The 18,207-nt window shown below is 46.9% G+C and overlaps 2 protein-coding genes across 3 annotated transcripts in view; one reads left to right on the forward strand and one right to left on the reverse strand.

Annotated features, from left to right (window-relative positions):
• The window catches only part of rem2 (RAS (RAD and GEM)-like GTP binding 2), a 28,004-nt gene that overhangs the window by 8,128 nt on the left and 1,669 nt on the right, over positions 1-18,207 (forward strand). For both annotated transcript variants that reach the window (XM_040171029.2, XM_040171031.2), the window contains exon 4: positions 3,249-3,426. In XM_040171029.2, the coding sequence (XP_040026963.2) occupies positions 3,249-3,426 (178 nt within the window). The remainder of the gene's footprint in view (positions 1-3,248; positions 3,427-18,207) is intronic.
• On the reverse strand, positions 5,518-17,949 carry LOC144405456 (uncharacterized). The gene is made up of 3 exons (XM_078098652.1): positions 17,829-17,949; positions 13,595-17,638; positions 5,518-5,726 (listed from the first exon to the last, which is right to left on the reverse strand). Exons 2-3 carry the CDS (start codon positions 17,613-17,615, stop codon positions 5,518-5,520), a joined length of 4,230 nt encoding a protein of 1,409 aa, XP_077954778.1. The 5' UTR covers positions 17,616-17,638; positions 17,829-17,949.

Consider the following 18,207-nt stretch of genomic DNA (forward strand, 5'->3'; position numbering starts at 1 on the left):
TCTGCAAAGCAAATGGCTTGGGAGCCAATGGATTGCAAAGGTTCAGGTTCTGTGTTCCAGCCGGTGGGGAGCATGTTGTATAATGAGGGATGAACACCCACATGTGCTCGTGTACTCACTCAAAATGTGGCAAAATGGTGTGTTTTCTGCCCTGTTTCACAGCTGATAGACACAATAGTTAGAGTGCTTGCACGGCCACAGCATGTTATGCAAATTACTTCTGATAAGTGATTCATTTTCCTCACTGTTAATTGTTGTGGGGGTCTGGCTGTAGCACCGCGTGTGAGTGTGTTTCTGAGTGCATGTTAATGCTGAGTGTATAATGTGTGTTGTCTCCGTGAAAAGCTTGTGAAACATATGAAAATTACAGTTTAGTGTTACAATCAATGCTGTTTTTCCAACACAACTCAGTTGATAGCTTCGAGTTCAAGTTGTTGAAAAAGCTTAGTTTGTGCTGGATCAGAGAGGCCTGTCCCTCTGTTAATATCGGTGTTTGAAGGCATTACTGACTGTCCTAGTGGACTGTGTTTACCAGAATGAGAGTTAACAGCAGGGTAGAAAGAAGAGCTCCACTACTATGTCTGAATTTTACATCTATTGGTGACGATCTTTCAGAGGATAAGTAACATTAAGTGCTACACAGAAGGGACTAATATACTCACGTCATACCAGTGACCAGAGCAGCACAGGCAAAGCATCACAGAAAAAAGCCCAAAACCGTTTGAGCTTTGGCTGAAAAACTTGATGAAAACCAATGATTATGTTCCCTGGGCCTTTAAGATTACGTTTCCTTAATTAGAACTAAAGAGGCTGAGAATGTTGACCCAATACGTGTCCACATTCTTTTGGCCTGACAGTGTAGCAAGCTGGTATATCTGCCAATCCAGTGAAACTTCACAATGCAGATCTTTCTCAAGTGAAATGTCTGAGTCTGCCCGATGAGTTCTCTGTTTATAAATTGTTATATTTCCCTGTCTATCTGCATGTGATTTGAATATTACTCCATGGGCCTGGCTTTTGTGTTTGTGTGTTTGTCCATGTGAACATGTGTGTGTGTGTGTGTAAAGTGTGTGTGTGTGTAAAGTGTGTGCGCTGGGAGGGGGGGTTAGGTATTGACAGATGGCCTGCTCTCTGTGAACACAGAGGAGCTGCTTAATCAAGAGAAAGAAAAAGGGGGAAATGAAGGGGAGAGGGGGGAGGGGGGGTGGGGAGGGCGGGGGGGGGAGGGGGAGGTTGGCACTGTCCTGAGTTTTCCTGTCTCCATTTGACAAAGAGGTGCATTTACTTGGCTTTTCACTTCTGAAGTGCTCCATCACACTCCTATTCGATTTCCTCTCTCTGATGTACTCCTGTATTTACTAAAATTAGTGTCTTCCTCTGTTTCTCTCTCTCTTGTTGTTTTCATTCTCCATCCTCATCCCTAAATCAGACAGTGACAGGTGGCGTAGTTGCCTTCCATGCCGATGGCTCTGTGCCCTCCTCCTTTCTCCGCTCCCTGTCTCTTCCTGTGCTCTGTCAAACAGACGGAGTGCCAAGGCGCTCCCTGTGAGTTTCCTGTTCCGGGGTCTGATCCAATACTACTTGGCCGCATGAGACCATGTGAATTCTTCCGGTGTCTGAATCTCTCTGGAGAGAAGGGATTTTCCTTTGGGGGTGTGGATGTAGGGCACGAGCATACAGACAGACCAGACACCAGCGGGCCGATTGGGTTATCTGGTGGAAATAATGTGTTTTCATATCGATTAAGTCAGCAGCTTCAGAGGCATGTTTCCAGTTATAATACAACTTGATTGTGTTTGCAGTTCTAAACATCAGAGATTTGCAGTTTTCAGAAATAACACAATTGGAAAGTTATGGATTAAAAGTGCTAATAGAATATGAACAACCCTCTGGGCGGGTTTCGAGTTAAGTTAAGAAAAACACCTGTGCTTCGTTACAAAGATAGAAACTTGTCGTTCTTGTATTTCTTCTCATTTTATAATGAGTCTCTATTTCATTAAGTGATTTGGTAGAACACTTGTTTGTATTGATTGTGCTTGTTGTAACCTCTGGATGAGCACTGCCAATTCCAGAACAGAACCGTGAACTTAAAACATAGTGAGGATACCTCACCAACGGTTCAGGGTTCACGTCCTGTTTTATTTTGTAGTTTTCTGCATCATGTCTCCCTGGTAACTTCACTTCCTGCCTTGTCCTGTCTTCCCCTGTGATTGTCTGTCTGTCATGATTGTTTCCAGCTGTTTCCAACCACCTGCACCTCCCTAGTGTATTTAAGCCATGTGTGTCTCTTGTCACTTGTTGCGTCATTGTTGTTGAACGTCCGTATGTCCATGTCCCAGGTTCCTGTCCGTGTTTTTGCACCTTGGCTTTTTGTTTGTGGAAATTTTGACTATTAAAGTCCTTTTTTGTTTCTTGAAAACTCTGTGTCTGAGTCCTACCTTCCCCGCACCTTCGTGACAGTTGGTTCAATATTCAATAAAATGGGATTGAGGGTTTGATTGTCGGTGGGTCCGTCACCTTGAGCGACGCCTTTCAAATTGACTACACATTTGACCTGTTGTTTTTTAACAGGCTGTAAGGGGAATAGGAGGAACCACAAAGTAATGTTATTTAGCCATGTTCTAAACAAAGACAGTGAACCATTTAAAATCGTAATCTTTGTCTTAATCTTAAATCTAAATAGGGATTGCATTTTACTCTACATTTCACAAGCGTTTCACTTAAATCAAAATTAGATGACAGTTCCCTAAATAATTAGACCAATAAAGGTTGACTGGCCATTGATGCTCCCTATGACCTCTCTAACACCTGTAAACAGCCACTGGGACCAATTGAGCGTGTGTGGTAAAAAGCCCCCACGGGATGTCTTTATGGTCACTGTTAAACTAATTCAAGGTGAAGCATGTGTACTGTCAAGTTGGGAAAAGTAGTCTCTGTGTCCTCTTATTGGACAGCTATATAGCTGTCGAATAAGAGGACACAGAGACTTTTATATAAAAGCCTTCATGGCACTGGCACAGATGCGCTTTCAGCTCCAGAAGAACAACAAAATAGGAACACGTGGAGAAATCAGTTTAAACATTTAGTCAGAGGACAAACTGTTTTGTATTGATGGTATGGAAAGGATTTTGCATAACCTGATGTCCCACACCTGTTGAGCTGTCATCAAACCTCTCTGTGTATACAGTACTGAGGTTTTTATTAATGTATGTATGTGTGTGTGTATGTGTGTGTGTTTGTGTCCACAGGAGCTCTCCACACTACAGTGTGACGTGTGCATCCTGGTCTTCTCGGTGACTGACAGGCGAAGCTTCCACCGCACTGCCCAGCTCCGCCTCCTCCTTAGGGAGTCCCAGCCACACACACCAATCATCCTGGTGGGAAACAAGAGCGACCTGGTCCGCTCCCGTGAAATCAGCTCAGAAGGTAGATACGCTGTGCATGCGACCGGCCATTTGTCTGAGTAGAACAGTGATGGTCCAATCACAGCTCAGCAACCCGTCTCTGCATGGAGGGTCTCCTAGTGGTGAGAGGCGGTTGGCCCAGCATGTGTCCTCAGGTTAATCACACAGCGTTGACTATCATACTATTGATGTTCGTATAATGATATTCAGTTCAGAAAATAATGTAATAGTAAAAAAGTATTTCATGAAGAAAGTCAGAAAATAACGTCACATCATAAAATGCTTGGAAGCATTGGAAGAATGTTTTTTTTTTTTTTCCAGATATAGGTCGAAAAAAATCTAGATTTTGTAAATTACTATAAAAACATAGGAAACAATATGAAACAGGTGTGTACAGTACAGTCATAGTACAGTATTTCATAAAAAGCTAAAAAAAAAAAACATTGTGTGTTGAAAACGTTGTAGTATAGCATGTAAAAAACATAGTATGTTTAAAAAAAGTCAATAGAGTGTGACAAAAAAGTCATTAAAATGCATCGCATTTTAAAGTAAGAATTTGTAATTAAAAATTCGTAATATAATATAGCCATTATCTGTAGATGATGACTGCTGGGACTGGCTGCCAGATTTAGCATTGGCACATAATAAGTCTTAGTATACCGGTAGTACATCATAAAAACAATTTCATAAAAAGGGATAGTATTTTGTAAAAAAGATCAAAGACCTTTGAATCATCACAATTAAGTAATAATTAGGAGCCTTTGTTAGTGCGGAAACATTTTTTAAATTCACATGAAAGTAAATAAATGTACACATGATACTACAAACTACTTTGTTTCATACACATCCATAAAAATCAGCAATGCTGAACCAAACACAACCCCTCAAAGAATCCATGCATGAAGGGAAATAGTTTAGTTAAAGACAATTATATTGGAAACAATTATGTTACATCATTTTCACCCCCCAAAAGTTGCTATCTAGCTACAGCTAATGCAATCTGCCAATTTACAGTTTTTAACAATTTAGCTGGGTGAATAATGCGAGAGAGAAAAAAACACAAGAATTATTTGAAATCAATTGTCTTCTTCTGATAGACTTGTTTTTACATCCTTGTCATGTGTACATGGGTAGTTTGCCACATGAACGGATACAGACACATCATCCTCTTTTTACCCTGGTTTCTTTCTTTTCTCTGCCTCGACTCATTTGTGTCTGTCTGTCTGCGGTATTTTACCTAAATGATCCATGAGCCGACATCAATCTTCATTCAAAGGACTCATGGGGTATCTGTCTTTTATCTGCAAAATCAATGTCTCCACTGTATAATATATCCTTGGATGAATGGTCCATTATTAAACTCCTTATGGGAAGAAAGCTTTTATTTCAAAGTGGTGAAAATAGATGACTTTTTGACAATGATGCTGCAAAGTTCGAGCTTTTATGACGGAGCCAAATCACGCAGTTGTCCTGATAAATGTATTGTATTGGTCATTCAAGTGTAGTGTAGTGAAGGTGATGAATAATTAATTCAGTTGAATATTTCGTTTTATATTTGTATTCTAGTACATTATTATTAGTATTTTTTCAAGAAATCCTAAAACCATCAATTCTGATTTAATGAAACAGATGAATATTTTGTGTTATTTGATGCTGCAATTAACAGTGCAAATTGCAATAATAAATAATTAAATGCAATGCTGAAAGTTAAGAGCTCGTAGACGTCATTGGGTTGAGCAGCGAGCTCTTCAGCTTTGTTTATTTTGCCATGCAACAATAAAGCCTGGTTTTGGCAAAGCAGATGAACTGAAGAAGAAACAGCGTTGTACTGATTCCAGTTAGTGATGCTTATAAAACGAGATCCGACTAAAGGCACATTACACTTTTGCGTGCTGTTTTTGTAGCATCCCATCCGAGTGCCCAAGATTCGTTCTGGTTTCCCTTGCACAGTGGGACGAAACAATGACCGCGGTTTGACCTTAATTTGAACTTGTTCCCACAGTTTAGGGCTCAAACAACCTTCAGTTAGTGCGTGCTCGCATTATACATTTTGTTAATAAATTTCCAGACAGATATTTTCAGCAGTTGCAAACATCCCCCTATCTGTCCCCATCTAATCCTCTGGAGGAACTCCATCTGTGTCCCCTTGGTGCTTGGCACACAGTACATCCCTGCTAGGATTATCTCCCTCTTCCAGCACGCCGCTGCTCTTACTATCTTTATGTCTGTTTGTACTCGCCATCCGATCACAAACGCCTGTGCACACATAGGCGGGGCCAACGCCCGATAGGTGTCGCTCCATCAGTCTGTTGACAGCGAGCACTGTGATAAGAGGGACGAGGAGAGGAGCGACAGAGGGAAGAGCTAATGTGTGAGATTGGTAAATGTGAACAGGAGGCTCAGTTCAGAAGGGATGCGTGGATCGCGTTGTGTCGGTGTGTGTGTGTGTGTGTGTGTGTGTGTGAAAAAATACTAATAATAATGTACTAGAATACAAATATAAAACGAAATATTCAACTGAATTAATTATTCATCACCTTCACTACACTACACTTGAATGACCAATACAACTTAATTTATCAGGACAACTGCGTGATTTGGCTCCGTCATAAAAGCTCGAACTTTGCAGCATCATTGTCAAAAAGTCATCTATTTTCACCACTTTGAAATAAAAGCTTTCTTCCCATAAGGAGTTTAATAATGGACCATTCATCCAAGGATATATTATACAGTGGAGACCTTGATTTTGCAGATAAGAGACAGATACCCCATGAGTCCTTTGAATGAAGATTGATGTCGGCTCATGGATCATTTAGGTAAAATACTGTTTTTTCTGTCTTTGAGAGAACCACTTTTTCTAAAAAAGATGGGGTTATGCATCTTTTTGGAATATCTTTCTTTGAGTATTCAGAATTTTCTAACTTTCGAACTTCCTCCCTAAACCACTTCTGCTCAACGTGTGGCTTTAACGGTGTATTGTGTCATCTGTAATCTGCATAAATGACCAGTGACCAGAGGTGAACTCAATAATACGCGCATTCATAAGAGGGTACAGAACCAGAACCACAATAAGCAAGAAGCAGAAATTAGTGCTTTATTAAGAGCCCTGACAGCAAAAACTGAATGTGGTTGAGGGGTTACCGTTAGCTCTGTGAGGGAGCGACAAGCACACTACGCGGGCTAACCGGGGCAGCCCTGCACCCGGACGTGTTCTCCCCAGCTACTCCGGGCCGTCGAGGACGGACATCACTGTCATCCCTCCATGGTACTTCTCCTCACCTACAAGGCACTTGCTGGTGAGGCACCGTCGTATCTTAATGAGCTTGTAACACCTTATTGCCCTACAAGGCAGCTGCGCTCGTGACAGACGCTGTTCACGGGTTGTTGTTTTTTTGGCGATGTCCACTGAATCCTAAGTAATAACAGCAGGTGCCTGTTGCATGTGCGTGTGTGCGTGCCCGAGGTAGTAGCAATAGTGACATCCATCCATCCATTGTCAAACCGCTTATCCTGCACACAGGGGGCGCAGCCAACTTCGGGCGATAGACCGAAGTCTATCACCCTGGACTGGTCGCCAGCCAATCGCAGGGCTAACACAGAGACATACACCCATTCACACTCACATACCTGATTTAGAGTCCCCAATTAACCTGATCCCCAGAGCATGTCTTTGGACTGTGGGAGGAAGCCGGAGTACCCGGAGAGAACCCACGCAGACACGGGGAGAACATGCAAACTCACACAGAAAGGCCACTGGGCAGAGTTGAACCCAGGACCTTCTTGCTGTGAGGCAACAGTGCTAACCACCACACCACCGTGCCGCCCTCGCAATAGTGACATGTCATGAAAAAAAGAAAAAGTAGAGAAAGAGAAGATTAGCCCTCAGCTGCGTGTCCTTGTGCAAGTGACAGGTTGACAATCACAAATTTGCATTCCCCAACTGTGCGACTTCTTCCAAATGTTAAGCTGCTGAGGAAAGGTGTGCAGCTTTATGTTGGTCTGAGATGCAGCGCAACGGTGTTGCTTTAGTGTCGCCATACGCATCACGTGCTGCTGCTGGACATGGCGTCTTATTTGTACCGACATCCGCAACTAAAGCTGGGGACAGGAGCCGTACTGACAGAGCGTTGGATGGCAGTGGATTCAACAGCGGCTTTCGGGTTCAGCAATGCTAAGACAGATGCAGGCCAGCTGTGTGTTTTGGGGGGTTCCGTCAAGCCATGGCTGGCCAGACCATGGCCTCCCTTTTTCAGTTGATTCGATTTGGTGTGACAATCAAGCAGGGTCGTTAATATCAACTAAGGGTAAGAAGTCTTTGCCTTACTGGCGGTACCGCTTAAGGAAGTTAGCACCAACAGTACTCAGGGAATTCTTTTAGGGGCATCTACTTCAACTACAAACCAAAGTATCTCCTCTTCATCCCTTCCACTAATGGGTAGTTGGGCTGCTGCAACCCCCACATTCACAACTTCAAGGATGGTGAGTTTGATTCAGGAAAGCCTTAAAAGGTCTCTAAGTCATGTATTTACTGATGTCATCATTCACATAGCTTCTTGTATATTTGGCATTTTGTTTGCCCGGTGGGCCGTGGTACCATGTATCATTCATGCAATGTTTGTTTCAGTGCCAAGTAGTTTGCACAATTTATTCAAGGGGATCTTCTCTTGTGGCCATGAAAGTCCTCGCACGGCAGAGTGGTAGACTCCTAAAATAATGTGGTTGCAGTTCCGAAGAAGTAGGTCCGTCAGTTGACCCGCCAACCTGGGATCAATTTAGGTTTGTGGTTTTACGTGACCACGTGACCACGTATCTTGTCCGCGGATTTACACGACCACAACCTGTACTTGTCTTTGGTCAACCTTGACCCCAACCTATCCTGTCCTTTGGTCAAGCAGACCCTCTCTTTTAATGTATTTAACAGATACTTCCAGCTAACGGAATCGCTGTGACCGCAGCAGAGAGGAACACGATTACAATTACAGATTACGAGATCCGTCTTCCTTTGTGCGAATAATCGGGTGCGACCTCGCCCTTCGTTGCAACTTTTGTCCTCCTCTCTGCACATATGAGATCTTGTGAGATTTGTTCTTATCCTCCTACAAACAAGAGGATACACCAAATTGCGTGTGTTGAAGAGGCGCCTTTCTCCTTTGCTGCTGGTCTCAGGCTGTCTGGACCTCTTTCTTTCTTTGTCGTGGGCGACTGTGGGTGAGTGGGGAGCACGGTCGTCCTCCAATCAGAGGGTTGTCGGTTCGATCCCAGGCCCGGCTAACCTGCATGTCGTTGTGTCCTTGGGCAAGACACTTAACCCAACATTGCTCCTGTAGCTGCGACTACAGTGTGTGAATGGTAGTTGCTGATGGCAGGTGTCACTGTGTATGGTTCTCCTGTCATCAGTGTATGAATGGGTGTGAATGGGTGAATGATGTCATGTAGTGTTAAAGCGCTTTGAGTGGTCAGAAGACTAGAAAAGCGCTATACAAGTACAGGCCATTTACCATTTCTTGGAAGCAGCAACAACATGGCTCCCTCTTATGCCGCGCTAACTCAGACAGAAGAGCATTTGGTGGAGGCGAGGGGGGTTTAGTGCCCTCTGCTGGCCAAACTCTTAATGAGCAGATGCCAACGGTTGTGTGGTAGTTTGCTAACACTTTACCCAAAAGAATACCAGGTGACTGGCGCTTTACGAGGTCAAGTGGCACATGGTCAACAATAACAACCTTAATAATATAAATAAGTTAAGTACTGTAAGTACTGTCTTTATTGTTTTAACCTTTTGGTATTTTTTGCAATCCTAAAATCTCTTTTGGGATTGTTTGGGATTAATATGTTACGGTGAGGGTTATGACTCACAGAAAGAGAAAGTAAACAGTCACTGGGATGTTTTCCCATAAGAGTGTATAAGAATAGAAAAGTATGCGTGTGTATATATCTGGTAAACAGCCCTGGGGTCAATTCTTGTTTGGTTTCGCTTTGTTGTCCAAGTTAAACCGAGTGTAAAAATGTCCATTGGCGCGTGCACATTGTTGTAGACTCACGTTGGGTCCCGGCTTGGGGGTATTTTTAATGAAACCAGTGGGAGGAGGAGGGAGGGAGGAAGGTGAGGAATGAGTAACGAGGGATGCCCATGCTCAGCATATTCTCTGTTTATAAAAATAAAATCCAAAAGTCCTGAGGCAGCAATGGGGTCAGCAATATGGAAATGCTCCGTCCCTGCTCCCAGGGCGCCTGACGAGGACGTCCTCATGTTGTCCCCGGACAGGTCACATGTACTCCTTCTGATATGTGAGCCTGACGCTTGCCCTGCTGACTAACACCATCCTTCAAGAACCTGGGGCCTGGCCACCAAAGCCTTATTGTCTATTCATATTTATTCACTCTCCCCCCCCCAAGTAACCAGCCTTAATCCACACAAACACTGTCACGCCATGCCAATGTATTTATCATTTGTTGAGTATGTGGTGTGTCCCTTTGCTTAAAATGCACTCTGCCTTGAACTGCTTAGTCAACATTCTTTCTGTCGTCCTCTCTCTCTCTCCCCTCTGTCTCTTCCTGTCTCCTTCCTCTCCTCCTGCTGCTTGTTCATCTGCCCTCTTGCCTGTCCTCCCCTTTCAGTGTCACCTTCAACAGTCTTTGTGACTCACAGGTTTCATTCTGTTTGCCCTCGTCTCCTTTTCTTGCCATGTTTCCTGGCCTCTTCTCCTTGTGTCCTCTCTTGTTCTTGTGCGTCCTAGACTTTACTCTTCTTTCTTTCCACTTTATTTCTTCTCTGCTCCTCCCCTTGTCTCTTGTCCTGTCCTGGTTTCTTTTCCTTGAACTCTCTTTTCTCTTCCCCTGCTCTCTTCTGTTCTCGTGTACCTTCTTCCTTCTTATCTTTTCCTCCTCTTGTCTGCTCTGTTCACCTTTCCTCTCTTAGTTTTCTCTTCTTTCCAATTCAATTTCCCAAACATTCTTTTAAGAAGTTATAAATACTGTAGGCCTATCTGGTGCAATTTAATCATCTGTAAGTATTAGAATAAGCCCTGTTGATCTGGTTTGGGATTTGTTCCTCTTACTTACCTCACCCACTATTCGATGACATTGCGCTTGGTGAACAGCTGCTATGGGGCTGGATTATTGCACCCAGGTCATGGGCGCTTTCATTTTTATGCTGCACCTGTGTAACACTGGAACATATAATGCATATTTTTAGTAAATCATTTTCAGGCACAGCTTGAGCTCTTGAGTGAGCTCTTCGTACCCATTTCAACAAATCAATCAGTGAAGTGAAACATGTGTCTAAGGCAAGAACATCTTGCTGCAGTCATTTTGAGCCGTATATGCCGTATAACTTTGATACTTTTATTACATTACATTACAGGTCATTTAGCTGACGCTTTTATCCAAAGCGACTTACATTACACTTTAAACCCATGGCTTTTTCACATTTATGCCCGGGGAGCAATTAGGGGTTAGGTGTCTTGCTCAGGGACACTTCGACATGGGACATGGGGCAGCCTGGACTAAAACCACCAACCTTGTGCTTCCCAGCACACCTTCTCTAACCCCTGCGCCACCTCAAATAGAAATAATGAAGAGCAAAAGCAATGTTCTGCACACAGCTGCTTAAGAGCACTCAAATACTGGATTTGAGAGAGCTTTGCAGAAGCAATAAAACAAATCAGAAATATAGTTTGAAAATAACGTCATTGGAGTCGACAGTGCGTTCGACCAGGGACGAAGAGGACTTTTTTGCCGAGGGACAAAGAAGACTTTTTTGATGAGATACTAAGCCTTGTGAAACAACATAGTTCGTCACTTTTCTCCCTTTCTCACTCCATTCAGATAGAAGCAGGATTTATTTTTCACTGTCTCTCTTTCTGGCTGTTTTTATGACTGTTGATGTTACCCATTTTCATTAGGACTAAACAGAATCATTATACAGTATTACCATGCAATACAACACAATTGTTTTTTGGGAAAAAGAGAACTTGTGAATTTATTTAAGTTTGCCATTTAAAGCATGACGTGTCTCTGCTGCCGGTTAAAGCTTGTTGGGATCTGTGCTGTCTGTGTATGGGCATGTCTCGTTAATATGTCTAGTATATTGTGAAACTAAATCATTGACATAAATAACATATTAATAATCACTAACATAATTCATAAAATAAATAAATAACAGGCGCCACGCTAAATATACCACTTATCCTTAAAGGGTCGCGGGGGGGCTGGAGTAAATCCCATCCAACATGGGACAAGAGGCGGGGCACACCTTGGATTCGTCACCAGTCAATCGCAGGCCTGACACAGAGACACACAACCACTAACACTTACATCCACACACCTATGGGCACTTTGGAGTCACCAATCAATCTAATCCCCAGAGCATGTCTTTGGACTGTGGGAGGAAGTTGGAGAAAACCCACGCAGACACGGGGAGAACATGCAGCCTCCACACAGAAAGGCTGCTAACCTCCACACCACTGTGCCGTGGAGGGGGAGGAGTGTGTACGGGTGTGGGTGAATGTGTGTGTCTGTGAGAACAGAAGGCGGAGATGTGAGTGAGAAAGGGGGGCTAACTGGAAGCTGAGCTAACGACCACCTGGCAGGCTACGTGTAGCGACGAACTGGCAGAGGTGTTGCTAGGAGGCCGTGTTTGTTCACCGTGTGTTCCTAGTGTAACCTGTCTGTAGGTAAATATGTGTGTGTGGAGTATGGGTCGCACATTCTAGAATCCTGCTCAGTTTTGGTACATTTAGCATTATCATATGAAAAAAAAGCATGCCAATATTCATATGTCACTTTTTCAAACATTTAAAGAAATTCACAGCATTCCTCCAGCAGCGCCCGCTCAAAATTAAGGACGCATTAACATGTAACATCTACATTTAACATTGACATTTATATTTAACATTTACATCTAGATGAAAAATTTATATTATTTAACAACTTGTGTGTTATTTGTGTTGTGCTACTCCCAAACATTATCCTTGGAAAAGTTATTGCATGAATTTACATGAATTTCTCTGTAAATGTTTGAAAAAGTGACATATGAATATTCTCATGCTTCTTTGTTCATATGATAACGCTAAATGTACCAAAACTGAGCAAGATTTTAGAACGGCGCCCAATAGTGGAGGAACGTTAATTTGTAAATGATAAAACTTTTGTTTTATCATTTACATTTACAAATTAAAGAAGAAAAGACTCAAAGCAAAGCAGGTTTGGAAAGCAGGTAGGGGGCTAACAGGGCCGAATCCTTAATCCTATCCCCTATCCTAATAGAATATTGTATTAACTGAACTCTGACGTAGCAGTGCTCTTTGCTGAGGGACCTTTGAACTACACTGGTCATTGTCAGAAAACGGACCATCTGGATTACAACAATCCCAACCTCAAGGTTAATTTTTCTGTAATCAACAAAAAAAGTTCATTGCATCATTTGACTGGAGACGTTTTGAGCTTACTGGTTACTTGGTTATTTTGGTCTCTACCTTAAAAGGGTATCCAATACTGTCCCCTAGCCCTACATCTATTATTTACAGAATCAAGAACGGACTTTCATGCCAGTTTCTAATGTGATGTCAATCATAGCGTACAAATGATAACAAGCATGTACTGTGTCCGTTGAAAATTCCACAAAAACATTTCCCCCTTCAACACTATTTCTGTTTCCAAAGCAAACCAAAGAAAGATGAATGTTTCCCACAGAGGGAGAAGCTGTAGTTTGGCTCCATTTGTCTCATTTGTAACTAGCTACTGTGGCGGGGTGGAAGGAACAGACTACACCAGCTCAAGTGAAGTCCCCGGAGGGCAAGGTTTATTTACAACCGTTTAATTAGGAGAGGTCCAGCTTGCGAGGTTTTGCGGACCCTGGTGCTCGTGGTGAATCCGCTCGTGGGGGAGTCGGTGCAGTGCTCCAGGGGTTCCGTCGGGTCACTCGCTGCTTTCTAGAGAGACAATGACACACAAGAGGGTTAGCCTTACGTCTTCTCCAGGGGGCCTCCTTGTTCCTTCTGAACCTGCAGCTTAAATGCAGCGGAGCTGACGAGCTGCAGGTGTGGCCACTCAGCTCGTGATGAGTGGTGAGCAGGTGTTCCTTGTGGGTTCCAGGGCAACGCTGATGTGGGCTTGGGACGCTCATCACACTCCCCCCCCTAAGCGTTGTCCTGGCCTGGTGGAATAATAGGATGTTAGTAGGGGTGACGTACGGGGTTGGTGGGGAGTGACCCCTGACAGACCAACAAAAGCCGACCAGATCCGAGAAAGGCCGTCCGCATTAGAGTTTGCTGCTCCAGAACGGTGCCGGACTTCAAAGTGGAAGTCCTGGAGTGCCAGGAACCACCGTGTCACCCTGGCGTTCGTGTCCTTGGCGCGGGCCATCCACTGGAGGGGCGCATGGTCTGTAAAAAGAGTGAATCGCCTGCCTAGGAGGTAATACCGCAATTCTAGAACTGCCCACTTGATGGCCAGAGCTTCCTTCTCCACCGCGGCGTAGTTTTTTTCGGCCGGGGTCAGCTTCCGGCTGAGGTACAAGACAGGATGCTCCTCATCTTCCTGAATCTGGGACAGGACAGCTCCCAGTCCTGTATCGGAAGCATCTGTTTGCAGCAGGAAAGGACAGCCAAAATCTGGCGCTCTTAGGACCGGCTCTGCCATCAATGCCATCTTTATTCTTCTCAATGCCTCCTCAGCTTCGGGCGTCCAGTTGATTTTCTCTGGCTGACCCTTCCTGGTTAGGTCTGTCAGGGGGGAGGCTAAAGAGGAGAAGTTAGGTATAAAACATCGATAATAACCCGCCAACCCCAAGAAGGCTCGTACCTGGGACTTTGTACTGGGTCTTGGGGCGGCGCGGACTGCCTCAACCTTCTTTTCCTGGGGTCTGATGACTCCTCTTCCCACCTGGAAACCCAGATAGTTCGCCTCAGACAGGCCCAGATGGCATTTTCGGGGGTTGGCGGTGAGTTCAGCCCTGCGCAGCTCCAGTAGCACCCTCCGCAACCGATTTAGGTGGTCTTCCCAAGTCTCGGAGTGGATAACTACATCATCCAGGTACGCTGCGGCATAGGACTGGTGAGGCCTCAACAAGATGTCCATCATCCGTTGGAAGGTGGCCGGAGCTCCGTGTAGGCCAAAGGGAAGGGTCCGGTATTGCCAGTGTCCACTGGGGGTAGTGAAAGCAGTCTTGGGTTTGGCTGTTTCGGAAAGGGGCACCTGCCAATACCCTTTGGTCAGATCTAGGGTGGAGATATACCGGGCCCTTCCCAGACGTTCAAGGAGCTCATCCACTCGAGGCATGGGGTATCCGTCAAACTCAGACACTTCATTTAGGCGCCGGAAGTCGTTACAGAAGCGGAGGGTGCCATCCGGTTTTGGTACCATGACAACCGGGCTGGACCAAGGGCTTTTGGATGGTTCAATCACCTCCAACTTCAGCATGTGTTGGACTTCCTCCTCAATAGCCTTCCGACGAGCCTCTGGGATTCGGTAGGGCCGTTGCCTGACGACCACTCCGGGTGGTGTGTGGATCTCATGTTGGAGGATCTGGGTCCGCCCGGGGTTGGAGGAGAACACATGCGAGAACTGAGAGACCAGGTGCTGCAGCTCTGACTTCTGGGCTGCCGACAGCTGGGCGTCCATGTCCACTACCGGCGAGTCGATGGTGGCGAGGGCGGCGAGCTGGTCCCTTGTCCCCACCCATTTCTTCAACAAATTAATGTGGTAGAGCTGCTCTGTTCTTCGCCGGCCTGGCTGTCGGACACGATACGTGACCGGCCCAACCTTCTCGATGACGGTGTACGGGCCCTGCCAACTGGCCAGGAACTTACAGGCGGAGTTGGGGACAAGAACCATGACCCGGTCTCCTGGCTGAAACTCTCGTGGCTGGGCGGCTCGATTGTAATACCGTTGCTGCGCCTGTTGGGCCTTGACGAGATGTTCCCGGACTAGCGGCATGACCCGGTCGATCTTTTCCCTCATCTCCTTCACATGCTCTACCACCGAGCGATGGGGGGCCGGCTGATGTTCCCACGCCTCTTTGGCCACGTCCAGGAGGCCTCTGGGCTGGCGTCCGAATAAGAGCTCGAACGGGGTGAAGCCTGTCGACGCCTGAGGCACCTCCCGTATTCCGAAGAGCACGTAGGGGAGCATGAGGTCCCAGTCCCGCTTGTCTTCATCTGCAACCCGCCGTAACATCCGCTTCAGGGTCTGGTTGAAGCGTTCCACGAGACCGTCTGTCTGGGGGTGGTAGACAGAGGTCCTCAGTTGTTTCACTTTAAGGAGGGCGCACAGGTCAGCCATTAGCCGGGACATGAAAGGGCTTCCCTGGTCTGTCAGGATTTCGGCGGGGATGCCCACCCGGCTATAGAGAAGGAAGAGCTCCTTGGCGATGGCCTTGGCCGTGGCTTTCCTAAGAGGCACTGCGTCAGGATACCGGGTGGCGTAATCCACAATGACGAGGATGTGTTCATGCCCCCGGGCCGATTTAGGCAATGGCCCTACGAGTTCCATTCCAATGCGCTCAAAGGGTACCTCAATGACCGGCAGTGGAATCAGTGGGCTGGGGGGAGGGGTCCGTGGAGATGTTCTCTGACAAGTGGGGCAGGCCTGGCAGAAGCGTTTCACCTCGGCGTCCAATCCTGGCCAGTGGAATCGGTCGCGGACCCGCTGAATGGTGTTGTTGGCTCCAAGGTGGCCCGCCAAGGGATGGGAGTGTGCCAGCTCTAAGACCGTCTCTGTCTTTGTTCGGGGTACCACCAACAACTTCTTCTCTTCCCCCCTTCGCTGTGCAACACAATAGAGCCGGCCGTTTTGGACGACAAAATGCGGGAGAGGATGGGGCCCCGGTTGAGTTTCTTTTCCCTCAACCATGCGCACCTGAGCCCAGCAGTGCTTTAGGCGGTCGTCTTCCCGTTGTTCCCTGGCAAACGACCCGCCTCCTGTCACCTGTTGGAAAAGGTCATGGTAGAGGTTAGAATGAGGGGGTGGGGACTCACCATCTCTCCCGCTGTCGGAGGCCAGCAAGACGGGACGATGACGGGTTCTTTTTCCTGGCCGCCTTTGGAGGTGGGCCCGTCGAGGACTGGCAAATGGCACGTTCGCGGCCAGCAGGCGATCCAAGCCCGGCCAGTCTCTACCGATAAGGACGGGTACCGGCAGATCCTTCACTAGGCCCACGTCCATCGGCCATGAGTCAGGGCCAGCGGAGATGGTCACTCTCCTGGTTGGAACATGTCGCGTGTCCCCATGCACGCAGGTGACCGGGATGGTAGCCTTGGTTGGTCTGTGGGGCGAGAGGATATGAGACTGGATCAAGCTGACCGCGCTGCCGGTATCCAGAAGAGCTGCGAACGGGCGGCCATCGACTTCTACGTCCACCCTCGGCGCCCCTTTTGGCAAATCCTGATGTAGGATACAGCCCGCTAGCCAGGTTCTTGGAGCCGGTGTGGGGTCTGCGGTGGGCATTGATTCGTCTCTTTGAGAAGGAGGCCCCGGCCTGCCTTCAGACCGCGGGTTGCCCTCTGGCCTGCGTCGCTCCTGGATCACCCTCCGGGGAAACGGCAGAGCTCGTTCTCCAGCATCCTGGTGTTGGACAGCCTCCGCCAGTTCCACAGCTTCGACAAGCTCAGTAATCGTGCTAGGGTTCCGCATACCGACGGCTTGACGAGGGGATCTCGGGAGGGCACGGAGGAACCGATCGACAACAACACGCTCTGTCACAAGGGCGGCTGTGGGATCTCCTTCCAGCAGCCAATGCTGCGCGAGACGCGATAATTCTGCGGCCTGGGCCCGGGCAGGGAGGCGGGGCTTATACTCCCAGTCATGGAAATACTGTGCAGCGCAGACTGGTGAGAGGCCTAGCCGAGCTAGGATCTCCCTTTTTAGCTCCTTGTAGTCGTCTACCCGTTCAGTTGGCAGCATGAAGTATGCCCGCTGGGCTTCCCCCGTGAGGAGGGGTGCGACCAAGCGTGCCCAGTCACCAGGGTCCCAGCCCTCCTGGGTTGCGGTATTCTCGAACATTTGGAGAAAGGATTCCACATCGTCATCAGCTGTCAACTTCGGCAACAGCTGGGTCACCTTCATTCTGGGATCAGGTAGTGGGACATGTCGTGCAGCAGCCGTGCGCAGTTCATTTAACTCCTGTTCAGTTTGCCCTTGTCGCGTCGCCAGATGTTCAGTCATCTGTTGCTGGCGCATGCTGATCTCCGTTAGGCGTGCAATAACTTCATCCATGTCGCCGGGAAAGGAGTGGCTGCCTAGGGGGCCGAGCGAAAAAACGAAAGATTTAGTTTTGTAAAAAGAAAAAAAAAAAAGAAAAAAAAAAGATTTTCCTCCGGATGTTCCTCCCACTCAGTACGCCTGCATTCTCCACCAGTGTGGCGGGGTGGAAGGAACAGACTACACCAGCTCAAGTGAAGTCCCCGGAGGGCAAGGTTTATTTACAACCGTTTAATTAGGGGAGGTCCAGCTTGCGAGGTTTTGCGGACCCTGGTGCTCGTGGTGAATCCGCTCGTGGGGGAGTCGGTGCAGTGCTCCAGGGGTTCCGTCGGGTCACTCGCTGCTTTCTAGAGAGACAATGACACACAAGAGGGTTAGCCTTACGTCTTCCCCAGGGGGCCTCCTTGTTCCTTCTGAACCTGCAGCTTAAATGCAGCGGAGCTGACGAGCTGCAGGTGTGGCCACTCAGCTCGTGATGAGTGGTGAGCAGGTGTTCCTTGTGGGTTCCAGGGCAACGCTGATGTGGGCTTGGGACGCTCATCACACTACAAAGTATCAATTATATGAAAAATGCACCTTACCAACGTCTCTCTCTCTCTCTCTCTCT

The sequence above is a fragment of the Gasterosteus aculeatus genome, chromosome 3 (assembly GCF_964276395.1).
Source record: "Gasterosteus aculeatus chromosome 3, fGasAcu3.hap1.1, whole genome shotgun sequence".
Classification (NCBI taxonomy): Eukaryota; Metazoa; Chordata; class Actinopteri; order Perciformes; family Gasterosteidae; genus Gasterosteus; species Gasterosteus aculeatus.

What these genes read in the sequence shown, in the direction of transcription:
- LOC144405456 (XM_078098652.1), bottom strand. Translation starts at nt 17,615, where the DNA reads ATGGATGAAGTTATTGCACGCCTAACGGAGATCAGCATGCGCCAGCAA. An exon ending in GGTCACTCCCCACCAACCCC is followed by an intron (nt 5,727 to 13,594) that starts GTACGTCACCCC and finishes CTCTTATCACAG; the next exon opens with TGCTCGCTGTCAACAGACTG.